The sequence below is a fragment of the Bactrocera dorsalis genome, unplaced genomic scaffold (assembly GCF_023373825.1).
Source record: "Bactrocera dorsalis isolate Fly_Bdor unplaced genomic scaffold, ASM2337382v1 BdCtg007, whole genome shotgun sequence".
In the NCBI taxonomy this organism is placed as follows: Eukaryota; Metazoa; Arthropoda; class Insecta; order Diptera; family Tephritidae; genus Bactrocera; species Bactrocera dorsalis.
The window spans coordinates 471,101-483,509 of NW_026038058.1; the positions used below are offsets into that span (position 1 = coordinate 471,101).

Consider the following 12,409-nt stretch of genomic DNA (forward strand, 5'->3'; position numbering starts at 1 on the left):
TTTATTCGTCGAGAGAGGACTTTACCATTGCCTTGGACAATAATTCATTTTGTAAAGAAATCTCGTCAAATAAAAAAGATTTCCGTAAAGGACATGTATTTGTCGTCCAGTTTTATGACAGCTATATGATATAGAGGCCGATATCGGCGGTTCCGGCAAATAAGCAGTTTTTGGCGGGAAAAACGTGATGTCAGATCGACATCTTAAAAATTGAGATACTAGTTCGCGTATATCCATACAGACGCAAGTCGTTAAATCGACTCGGCTAATCATGCTGAGCATTTGTCTAAGAGTATTCTATGGTCTCTTCGTGGTGTTACAAACTTTGTGGCAAACAGTACCTTATTCAGGGTATAAAAAATTGCAAATGAGTTCAAATTCATTATTCGATGAAACGACGAATGGTTTAACCCTTTTAGTGCCGGAATCCGATATATCGGCTCCAGCTGTACTTGCGAAAAGTACCAGAGCCGATACATCGGATCGCGCCTTACAGCGGTTTACTCGCATTGCGGGAGAACTCTATCTTAAAATAAATTTGTAATGCGTTATAAATAATCTAATTTCATTACAAGATAATTAAAAAATAATATTTTTTTGTTTGAACGCTCTGTGGACGATGTTTTTCCTAATCTAAATTCGGCCGGTTTTTTTTTCACATAGGCACCTCTGTTTCGCCCGGCACTAAAAGGGTTAAGTATGTTGGTTTTAGTAATGTAGGCACATATGTATGTATATTGCCTCTCATAATATTACTGAGTTGTGTTATTGACCCGTACTGGTCTATTTAAACTTTTATTGGAGATCCGTTACAGACTAGGGTTGTAAAAAAAAAAGAGGATGGCTATTGTATTGGCTAAGAAGCCTATACTAATTTGATATGTATACACACTTGAAAATAAGCTTTTTCAGTCAGTTCGAGTCATTTTTAATCAGAAGGTGTATATTATTTTAGAGACTGAGAAATCTTGATACTCTAACAATACCAATTCTTTCTATTAATTTTATGAATTCAAATTCTTATTCTTAGTATTTTATTGAAGCACACATAAGTATAAATTTTTCGATATAATATGTAATACATACAAAATCTTTGGTTATATAATTAACATTAACGACTTTTTTATAATACGGCTATAAGAGTAAACAACTCAAAAATAAATGTAATTTATTATTTACGTTTACATTTTAAAATTCAACTTTCAATATTTATCATTTATTTGAAATTGGCTTTGTATCATTTCTAGTTTACTAAAATCTCTTAGGTTTTGCGTTTCTGATCCGCTTGTTGTTGAGGTAATTCCTCTTGCAATTGTAAAATATGATCTACTGGTTGTGGTTTGCCGTCCTCACCAATTCGACAAGGTTGTACCACTCCCGTTTTGTGTAATTTGTCCATTAGATTTACAAGCTGCATGGCCTCATATTGCTTCTGCTCCTCAGACATACCTTCGAAAGGACTCTTTTTCGGAGCCTCATAACATCCAATAACTGGGTTGATATTATGTTGCACTTGTTTATATTCCTCTGTATCGCTGTCCTCGCTATCTGAAGAATAATCAGAGCTTTCTACGTGCCGGCCTCCTAGGAGACCGCGCTTTGCAAATAAACCAGCAGCGTTACCATAGCCTGTATGTTTTACCATGCGTGATACATTTTCTTTACAGCACACAAAAAGTAGCTCTGTAGCTAAATCACGCAACATCATTTCTGGTAAAGTCAAAAACCGACATAAGTGATTTCGTAGTTCATTTCCCACCTCGGGTCGTGTATAAACATTTCGTAATGGGGGCAACACTACACTTCTAATATAGTGACGCAAAATCCTATCACTTCGTGCACATTTCACCAGCAATGTTAGAACTGGAGAAATTAGCTCATTAGATGTTGCAGCTTTTTCCTGTTCATCTAATATCACTTTTAAATACCTGGTAATTATTTCTAATGCACGTACATTATATCCTTCATAAATTAATAAAGACGATGAGGCTGGACCTCCTGATTCGCTTTTCATTATCAACTCTGTCAAACAACTACTAGAAATGTTTGTCAAAAGGTTAATGGCGTGCATAATTATGCTACGTTCTCGTTCATTCCTTAGTTCTCCGAAATTTAATAGCAACTTTCGTAGCACACCAGTCAAGTGTCGACTCTGAATTTCATTTTCATTTGGACTTCTGTCAGTATTTGTAGTAATATTAAACATTACCTTTAGCATCTCACATAATAAATCCATATGCTCATCACTAGCATCTTTTTCAACAAGTTTTTCATCAAGCCATTCAGTCATATAAGCCACCCCATTTAAATCAATTTGTACACGTGTACGGGTTGCTGGCTCCATTGCTGTTATCAAAAATAACAATTTCATATCAAAAAATTCAACTGAAGGAGGATGTTGTACAGATGAAGCGATCCGCTTTAGAATAGCATCTGTAATGTTAGATTTTACGCATTGGCGACGGCGATCTGCACATTGGTATACTAAATTACACAGACACTTAAGAGACTCAACTACAACTCTGGTTGTGTTACCACTCCAGTGTACATTAACATTTTGAACTGATAATCCGTCTGAATCAATGTCAATCACATTCGACTCACAACCAGTTGGCTCAGTAGCATCAGAAACTTCTACAGCTTCAGGATGCTCCAAATGAGCTAGTTTAAGAAGACAAGATACATCTTCTTCTAAATCCTCTGTTTGTAAACTACATTTGTCTCTGGTGAGGATACGGACACTATTTAAAGTTAGATCATGCAAGTCCTGTAAGCTATCGTCTTTAAGTATATCAAAGAGTGCACGCCACAAAGCATGCCAGCGCCCATCCACATGGAAAGCCGAAAAATTGAAAAGGTCATCATTCTAAACAGTTGAGAATAATAAAAAAATATTACGTTGGTGTTTTGTTGTTTGGTATGTACCATATAAGTATATGTACTTCAGTTTAGATTTTATTTATTTTATGTACATACATACATACATATAAATACGTGATGATATATGCATATTCATATCTACCATTATTCGTATTTTATACTTACTTTTGTGTTAAATTCGGTCAATATAGATTTAATCCGACTGATATTTTTGCTACGCAATTCCTCTAATTTATGTTCTTCCATTAAAATTTCTTGTTTAAAAAGATAGAGAAAAAACTTTAAAACTTTTTCTCTCTAAAGCCAAACAAATGCATTCACTATGGTGTATTATACATATATTGCAATACAATAATTCTGTGTCTACACCTCCCATTTATTACAAGCATAACTATCTACATACCTTCATAAAGAGATCGATACAAATTTCTTTTGATTGCAATAGAAAAAAAATTATTTCATTCGCCGATTACTATTGACTTATTATGCATTGGGATACATTTAATACGAGGATTTTTACATATGCTTATTCATACTCAAATATGCTAATCAATGCTAGAGTTCTATGCAGATTTGCTTTCAGAATATTTCTAATATAATTGAAGTGAAGACATTCTGTTATATTTTATAGACTGTTTTCAACTTTTTGATCTGATATTAAATGTCAAATTATTTTTGTATGTAAATAATAAGTTTGACATTTCTTTTACGAATATTTTCAGCCACATGTTTTTGTAACATTTTATTTGTGGAAGTTTTTAAAGCAATCAAAAAAATTAATATTTTCTGGTAAAAGATACGTTTAAAAAGAAAACTAATAATGGATGCGGAAAATATAAATAGTGATGATTTTTTACCGCCTACCGTGACTAAAAAGGCTCCAAAGCGATCTGCAGATTATAACACAGCGATGCAAGTTGACGAGGAGTCTCCATTGCAGGAAACAAAGCAAAGACTCCAAGCACCGCGTGCAAAACGACAAAAAAGTGATACTAGGAAAATTTCTGTTCCACCACACAGGTATTATCACAGTACAGTATATTTAATTCGAAACTGACATTAAAATTTGTTAGATACTCATCTCTTAAAGAGCATTGGATGAAAATATTTACTCCAGTAGTCGAACATATGAAGTTACAAATAAGATTTAATATGAAAGCGAAACAAGTAAGTATTTTGTTCATACAACGGTTGAAACTTGATTTAAGAATTTACATGGGTTTCCTCGGGTAAAAAGTATCAAACATTTGTTTTTTTTTTATAAAAAATTAAATATTTTATTCGAATTTTTTATTGTTATTAAAAAGAAATTTTGAAATTTTTGTAAAACAAATTTAAATCGGTCATTGCGATGTCATCTCCGGTGACCCCACAAGATGCGCCCGCGTTAGCAGGATCATCTAAAGTGAAAAATACGTGTTTTAGTTAAAACTTTAACTTAGAACTTGGACGAGGAAAAAAAATTAAAATTGGATTTTTCGAAAAAGGTGGAATCGGAAAAAATCCCTCGTCCAAGTTTTTAAGAATTGTATATCAAAGACCTTTGTAACTTTTAAAGAAGATGGTAGTTCTGAAGGTAGATGAAAGTTGAGTAGTTCTAGAGAAATCTTGCCATAAACCCATTTAACCCCTTAATAAATCACATACCATTGTGAAAGAATAATTTATTCTGGCAAATTAAATGTAATGATTTTTATACTTCTAGGTAGAGCTAAGAATTAGCGATGAAACACCTGACATATCTAATCTACAAAAAGGTGCTGATTTTGTTAAAGCATTCCTTTGTGGATTCGAAGTAGATGACGCTTTGGCGCTGCTTCGTTTAGAAGATTTATTTGTTGAAACATTTGAAGTAAAGGATGTAAAAACTCTACGTGGTGATCACTTGAGTCGCGCAATAGGACGTTTGGCAGGCAAAGGAGGCCGCACAAAATTCACTATAGAAAATGTTACAAAAACTCGAATTGTTTTGGCTGACAGTAAAATTCACATCTTAGGGAGCTATCAAAATATTCAACTAGCACGGAGGGCCATTTGTAATCTTATTCTGGGTTCACCCCCAAGTAAAGTATACGGAAATCTCCGATCAGTGGCTAGTCGGTTGTCTGAACGTATGTGAAAAAATAGATAATCAATTAGAATTATTATTATGTTGGTGAGATTTATATGAAATATAACTTGCTGAGATATTGAATTAATAACAAATATTTATTTTTCACATTTATAACTTTGTAAAAATAAGGAGGAGAAGCATGAATAAAGTTACAGATGCCAACACCATAATAATACACATTTTCCGGTTTTTTCTTTGATACATTTCAGCACGTTGTAATTGCCGAAGTCCTTCAGATACCCTTGTCTGAGTTTGCTCGACATTGTAATCAATACGGTCCAATATAGTACCTTGTTCTTGTACCATTTGACTAAGATCTTTAAATATATCATTGAGATCATAAATGGATTTTACGATTTTGGTGACTTCTTCGTCACGATTAATTGCGAAGCGAGTGTTTTCTTCTTCAAAAAGCAGAAGCTGCTGTTTAGTCATGCGGTTCGATATAGGACGTTGAAAATCTTCATCTATTTGTTCAGAAGATTCATCATCATATAAATACCCACGCTTCTTAGTAGACTTATTATTATTTAATACAGAGGAAACGGGTTGTAGAAAGTTATCAAATGTATCTACAAAATTATCATGATCATCTGTAGTACCCGAAACCAAGTCAATGTTTGTGAAATCATCATTTCCAAAATATTTTTGTGAACGTTCTTCTCTGGAGTTCAGTTGTCGTACGTAGTTACTTTGGCTGTTACGAAATTTAGAGGTCAATTCTTGCAATTGAAGTAGCAAGCAAGTAACCACATTTTCTGTTAACCGCTGTTCTTTCTTAGTTCCTATACCAAGACTCGATCGTATACATTGTATATGTCGGTGAGTGGATGTGATAAGTTTTGAAATCTCCTGGCTTAGGCATTCTATTTCTTTCTCTTCCTCAAAATTTTCATCAAAAGCAGGTTGCAACAGGTGTCTTGCATGTAATGAACCTAATTCATCAAGTTTTGGCTTTATTCTAAAAATTGTTGGAAATTAAATTTACTACACCGATAAGAAAATCTACATATGCGAATACTTAGATAAAGTGTATTGTGCTTCCTCCAGCTTATCTATCCACACAGGAGGAGTACCGTAGTCATCCCGCATTTCTAAACCTTCCTCTGCATCGCGGATTGAATTATTAATTAAACTTTCTGCATCATCTGTCATCTATCCAAAATGGAAACAATTTATTAATATATTATATTTAATATTAAATAACATACTCTGCTTTCAGAATACAAATTCCGATGTTTGGACGCATTATTGCGCATTATCACAAAAACCTCAGTTAGGTTACGCGAAGTCATATTGTTTATATCAGAATTAACACATTAGTTATTTTGAAAAGGTTATTGCAAATATCCAACGTCAATAATTTCACCTCAGTATATAAACATCACTTTTCACTGGATTAATTTTTCATCCATATGTTAATGTATACTGTTTATTTGTTGTTTCCATAAGCAATAAACGTTAACGCATTAATATTGTATTAGAGGCAATAATTTCAATCGAGATGTCAATATAAAGTAGGCAATACAACCCGATATAATTATTCAGATAAATTTTGTTTTCATTGATTTGAAATTTTGCCAGTTTTATACGTACGACTTGATCATTATCATTGAAATTTAGTACGTATATATATACATATATGTACTATGTGAATGGCAGAATTTTATAATTATAGTAATTGTTGCCCATGAACAGGCAGCGTAGTCATGCTAAAAAGTATGGTGTTGATCGCTTTTAGAAAATTATATCGCAGGTGAGGCCTGGGTATAATTTAACTCAAAGCTTTCAAAACTGCCCTTTTGTAAGAAAAGATACTCCTCTATACAACCGTCCAACGTTAGGTTTCATATTTTATTGTCAAATTTGGTTAATTTGTTGTGCGATTTCGATAAGCTCGCATTATACTATTCTTTGTTACTTGGAAACCTTTTGCAGTTAGGTAATTATTTTTATTGATTACTCTTAAATTTCTATTTTCCTTAGATATTAACATTATTTTGTTTTAGCAAAAATGAGAGTTATTTTCGTTGGTTTTCTTTTATTGGCTGTTGCGATCGTAGTATCTGGAGAAAAAGATGCAATTGATGCGCATTTTTTATCAAATGAATTCATTGAACTGGTGCGCAATAATGCGAAAACATGGACAGTAAGAAACTTTATTTAGGAACTTATTGGTTTAACTAAACATAAATTTTTTTAGCCGGGAAGGAATTTTCCTGAATCAATTGGTGAGAAATACATTCGTGGTTTAATGGGAGTCCACCCAGATTCGCATAAATTTGCACTGCCACAATTAATAAAAGAATCTGGTGATAGTGAAATTGAATTGCCAGAAGAGTTTGATTCGAGGAAGCAATGGTCTCAGTGTCCTACTATTTCGGAAATACGAGATCAAGGTTCTTGCGGATCGTGTTGGGCGTTTGGAGCAGTGGAAGCAATGTCAGATAGGGTAAGTGAATGCTATACAAATTGAGTACAGTTGATCGAAATACATATATTTTCCTTTGTTTGTAACTTTTTTGCGTATCGTTAACTATCTCGTACACTTATACATAAAAATGTGTGTATTAAATGGAAAATAAATACAAAAAAATATATATACACATACATGCTTCGTTATTAATATTAAACCTTATCGCATATTAGTCATTTGTTCTTAATACATACATTCAACAGAATTTGTCATCAATACTGTGTAGTTTATTTAGTACACATGCATAAATTTAACTCTAAAATCTACACTTTTATTAAAAATTCAATATTCTGTGGATAGTTTTGCATTCATTCCAACGGAACCAAAAATTTTCACTTTTCTGCTGACGACTTGGTATCATGTTGCCATACATGTGGATTTGGATGCAACGGAGGATTTCCAGGAGCTGCCTGGAGCTATTGGACTCGAAAGGGTATAGTTAGTGGTGGTGCTTTTGGTTCTAATCAGGTAAAGTCTATGATTATACATATAATCATTTCATAAACAAATTGTATAATTTGTCTTACATCAGGGTTGTCGTCCATATGAGATTGCACCATGTGAACATCACGTAAATGGTACGCGCCCAGCTTGCGATGGAGAACATGGAAAGACTCCCCGATGCCAACATAAATGTCAAGCTAGTTATAAAGGTGATTACGCAAAGGATAAACACTATGGTGCTAAAGCGTATTCAATCGGCCGCAATCAGCGAGACATCCAAGAAGAAATATATAAAAATGGTCCTGTTGAGGGAGCATTTACAGTTTATGAAGATTTAATACTGTACAAAGACGGTGTTTATCAACATGTAGTGGGAAAGGCCCTTGGAGGTCACGCTATTCGTATCTTAGGATGGGGAGTGGAAAATAATACACCATACTGGTTAATAGCCAATTCATGGAATACAGATTGGGGAAATAATGGATACTTTAAAATTTTGCGTGGCGAAGATCACTGCGGAATCGAAAGCTCGATATCTGCAGGTATTCCCAGGATTGAAAATAACTAAATATTCGATATACTTGTACTATAGGTGAGAAAATTCGTAATTAAGACCTTAAAATGTTTATTGGAAATTATTAATATGTAATATATTAATGCAGACATATATATATATATATATTTTAATATTTGAATTGTTAATTGAGATCTATTGCGTTTTATTTGTATATCTTACGAAATTTTTATATTAATCAAAATACGAAACAAAATGCTTTTAAAGAATACAATACGTTCTTTCAAGTTGATGAAAAAAATCAAACCAGCTTTTTATTAATGTTGATATTGTGTAATTGTTAAATAATACATTTCTTAATTAGACTGAAAGGTATCAATAACTAGCAATTATGATCAAATTTAAAATTTTATTGTATTATAATATCACAATATTTCGGAAATATGTACTTTCCATCTTATATGTAAGGGTTCCAATTGCTCCCATCCTCTGGAAGCAAGTTGTTTGTGATAAGTAGGATAACATCAATAACCCACCATACTCCAACGCCACCAAGTGTCAATAGCTTTCCTACAGCTGTGCCTGTTTGGCCTAAACAAAATCTATCCATACCTAAGAACCCTAATAAAATACTATATATAAGTGTGGTCACAAAATAATGATCTGTGTAGCGTACACAGGGCACACCATCCCGTAAAAATGTTCGTGGTCCATAACAATCAATATCTGAAAATACTGTGCACAGAACTTCGGTATGCTCCACTTCTTCATACGTAGATCCTCCAAAACGCAGGCATCCGTAACCTTTTACTGCCTTGGCTGTATTATTGTTATCATGGTCAATTGGATCTTTGCACTCCAAAAAGTCACGAGGCAAAAACGAACACATAACCATTGGTCCAAGTGGGTTGAAATCTGACGATACTGCTGCTGAACCAGTTAAAGACGATGGAGACGTAATAGGCACAACCGATTGAACAGCTGTGGTTTGCATTTCTTTTTCACTGCGTGCATGGATGGCACTCACTACTCTCATATGTGAAATTAAATCCAAAGCAATTAATACAGTTAAGGGATTAAATAGAATGTGTTTACTGTGCATTATCATAATTTCTTTTATGCCACAAATAACAATACTAATGTTTTACAACTTATTGACAATACTCGTTATGCAGCAACTAGTGATTTCCGCTCCGCCCTTCCGTAGTGACAACTTAGGTTTTGTTGTTCTCTCTTGATCGCATTTGAGCATTAATGCCAATGCTCAACTTGTATACATTGTTTTACACACATCTAATTGTTCATATTGTAAAACATTCAAACTAGAATCCAATTATTAAAATGGTCTATCTAATTATAAATAATTGTATTTAATGTTATTTTGAGCTAGTTTAAGAATACTTTAAATATATTCAAGTTAATTTTTAAATGCTACAAAAAATCGAAACTGGCAACCCTGCTTATAAGAGAGCAAACTCGTTCCAGTGGTAAGTTTTGATTAACATTGAAACAGCAAAAATGCTCAAATTAGCACAACTACGTTGTCACTACGGAACGGAATTACTAAATGCAGCTTTACACTATCAGTTATACAAGCTTGTCATTGTCATCTGGAAAATGTTATTGCCAAGATGAAAATATTTCCAAAGATTTTTATCCGACAATAAAAAATACAAGTACGGGTTTCGTACAAAGATAAGCCTTCGCATTCGCTGCATTGCAGAATGCAGCTTATCCTAGACACTTTCGGGATGTGAATCCATCAATATCGGCGAGAAAATAGAGTGGATATTCTCGACCATAGTTTTACTTATTTTCATATAATATAATACTGAAAGTTAAGGTTTCCATAGTAAATAATCATTACTTTGAATTCATATAATTACACAAAGCTTTTTATTTATTTCCAAAACTATAAATAAATTCACTTAAGCGTCTTACATTTAATACTAAATTATTATATTGGTTATATAACTAAATAAAGAGCATATGTAAGCAACACTAACCAATGATTAATAAAATTTACTGTCGACCATACATTTAAATTGTCGGCAAAATCATTACCTTCGTCAGCTACAGATTCCATCATTGCACCTATATATGCTAAATGGAAAATTGTCGCCAATGAAAATAAAATATTCGTCAGTTTTACTAATAGCGCGCCGTCGCTTCGCCAACCTTTACTGGGGCAGTATTTAAAACGACAAGGCTTTTGGCAAGCTTCTGCAGTAACACACGCATTAAAAGCGATAGAAATCTTTTTCCGCAGTTTGCTTTCTACAAAACCAAATATTGCCAGTGAAAATAACGCTAAATATATTTTCAAATACTGGCCATGCAAAAGTGATGAAACTAAATATGTTACAAAAATTGCAACAAAATGACTTTTAAAACGTTTATAAATTCCCCGAAATATAAATTCTTTTAGAAATTTATGCATGGGTATATTCCATGCTCGTACCACTGAACTCAGCGACCTAGGGAATTCGATGTGTATAGGCTGTGTGATCATGTAACCCAACCACTTATTCGGTTTATCGTCCTTATCAAGACACAGACCACCAGCGGCAATTGAAGCTTGCGACAAAAAACTGACGAAGTAATGGCTACAACGAACCGCAAATGCATCACGAAATATTCGTACCCAAATTAGCCGAGGATCTGAAATCAAATATGGTACAATGCAATTCGACAAATTGATAAAACCAAGCGAAAGCAAACAACAAAAACCGCACCACATCACTCTTCGCATACGAAATTGATGCATTGGATTCAAACGAATGCTATACAAATAAGAACTGTATGGAACCCATGGGCCAACGATTAAATTTGCAGGAGTAAAAATATAACCAAAAAAGGAAAATACATTAGGAACAATTATACCGCGCTGACTTTTCAATACTGTTTGCTCCATTTCGAAAGCTATAGATATAATCTTCATATTCACAACCATGATGGATCCCTTAATCATTTGCCAAGCTATTTGATGTTTCCATATTTGCTCGGAGCAAAGCTGTGTCAAAATTGTACATATTACCATAATGACACCAATATTTTTTCTAAAAGGTGAAAACAAATTTACTAAATGAAAAGTCGAATACGAAATAATCGCAAAAAAGATAATAAAAAACGAATTAGTGCCCACAGCTACAATTAACATACCGCATCCCGCTGATATAGAAATTAGATGTAAAAGCCACTCCTTTTTGTTTGGGAGGTAATAGCAAAATACAAATGCTATGCGGCATAAGAGACTAAAACCAAGTAAAACTGCCATGTACCATATAATTTGCATAGTGGATGGTATAATGCAGCTTTCACAAATGTTTGCCCACGAATTAATTGACTGATTTTCCTCCAATATGGTATCATACTCCTCTTCGGCATAATCAAGTGGCTCATCATAGTTGTAATATGACAGGTACATATATTCAGATTTATTTTTACGAGCTTTAACGGAAATTACTTCGTCTATCTTTAAATCTGTGGAAATTGAGTTTTATTATATATATTACATTTATAAATCTAAATAGCTATTACTATTTACCTTTCAATGATTTGATCCTTTACGCACTTTTACCTCCTTTGCTACATATATTGAATATTTACTAGATGTTTATAATACATAAATACACACCAATACATAAATATCCCAATGCCGGTCTTCATTTACGCATTCTTCATGGTTGCATTTTAATGAAACAAGAAAGAAATCGTTATAGCTAAATTATATACAACTTTTCTCGTTATGCTGGACAGATAAAACGTTGCTATCGCACCGAGCCCATCATAAAGAAAGTCAAAATGAACGCTTTCAGCTTCTGTGCTTCTTTTTGTTATTTAATATTTTATTTTGTGTTTGTTATGTAATTATATTTATAAAAGCGAATGTATGAACTTACATTCTACTATTATTACACAGCTATAATTTAAAATTCTGTTATATCAGTCATTTAAACCTTACCACCTTATGATTTAAAAA

General features: G+C 33.3%; 6 protein-coding genes across 6 annotated transcripts; 2 read left to right on the top strand and 4 right to left on the bottom strand.

Annotated features, from left to right (window-relative positions):
- Positions 1–1,013: 1,013 nt before the first annotated feature.
- On the bottom strand, positions 1,014–3,229 carry LOC105228240 (synembryn). The gene is made up of 2 exons (XM_019991014.3): positions 3,046–3,229; positions 1,014–2,866 (listed from the first exon to the last, which is right to left on the bottom strand). The coding sequence occupies exons 1-2, from the start codon at positions 3,124–3,126 to the stop codon at positions 1,262–1,264; spliced, it is 1,686 nt and encodes a 561-aa protein (XP_019846573.1). The 5' UTR covers positions 3,127–3,229; the 3' UTR covers positions 1,014–1,261.
- Positions 3,230–3,571: 342 nt separating this feature from the next.
- LOC105228238 (RNA-binding protein pno1) lies at positions 3,572–5,170 on the top strand. The gene is made up of 3 exons (XM_011207967.4): positions 3,572–3,900; positions 3,954–4,047; positions 4,586–5,170. The coding sequence occupies exons 1-3, from the start codon at positions 3,701–3,703 to the stop codon at positions 4,997–4,999; spliced, it is 708 nt and encodes a 235-aa protein (XP_011206269.1). The 5' UTR covers positions 3,572–3,700; the 3' UTR covers positions 5,000–5,170.
- On the bottom strand, positions 5,070–6,451 carry LOC105228239 (syntaxin-16). The gene is made up of 3 exons (XM_011207968.3): positions 6,205–6,451; positions 6,015–6,148; positions 5,070–5,954 (listed from the first exon to the last, which is right to left on the bottom strand). Exons 1-3 carry the CDS (start codon positions 6,286–6,288, stop codon positions 5,102–5,104), a joined length of 1,071 nt encoding a protein of 356 aa, XP_011206270.2. The 5' UTR covers positions 6,289–6,451; the 3' UTR covers positions 5,070–5,101.
- Positions 6,452–6,777: 326 nt separating this feature from the next.
- LOC105228237 (cathepsin B) lies at positions 6,778–8,619 on the top strand. The gene is made up of 5 exons (XM_011207966.4): positions 6,778–6,935; positions 7,003–7,142; positions 7,197–7,445; positions 7,770–7,937; positions 8,002–8,619. Exons 2-5 carry the CDS (start codon positions 7,008–7,010, stop codon positions 8,479–8,481), a joined length of 1,032 nt encoding a protein of 343 aa, XP_011206268.1. The 5' UTR covers positions 6,778–6,935; positions 7,003–7,007; the 3' UTR covers positions 8,482–8,619.
- A 197-nt stretch (positions 8,620–8,816) lies between these two features.
- On the bottom strand, positions 8,817–9,627 carry LOC105228236 (TM2 domain-containing protein CG11103). The gene has a single exon (XM_049461093.1). It carries the CDS (start codon positions 9,533–9,535, stop codon positions 8,885–8,887), a length of 651 nt encoding a protein of 216 aa, XP_049317050.1. The 5' UTR covers positions 9,536–9,627; the 3' UTR covers positions 8,817–8,884.
- Positions 9,628–10,300: 673 nt separating this feature from the next.
- On the bottom strand, positions 10,301–12,336 carry LOC105228235 (protein-serine O-palmitoleoyltransferase porcupine). The gene is made up of 2 exons (XM_011207964.4): positions 11,975–12,336; positions 10,301–11,910 (listed from the first exon to the last, which is right to left on the bottom strand). Exon 2 carries the CDS (start codon positions 11,852–11,854, stop codon positions 10,394–10,396), a length of 1,461 nt encoding a protein of 486 aa, XP_011206266.1. The 5' UTR covers positions 11,855–11,910; positions 11,975–12,336; the 3' UTR covers positions 10,301–10,393.
- Positions 12,337–12,409: the final 73 nt, after the last annotated feature.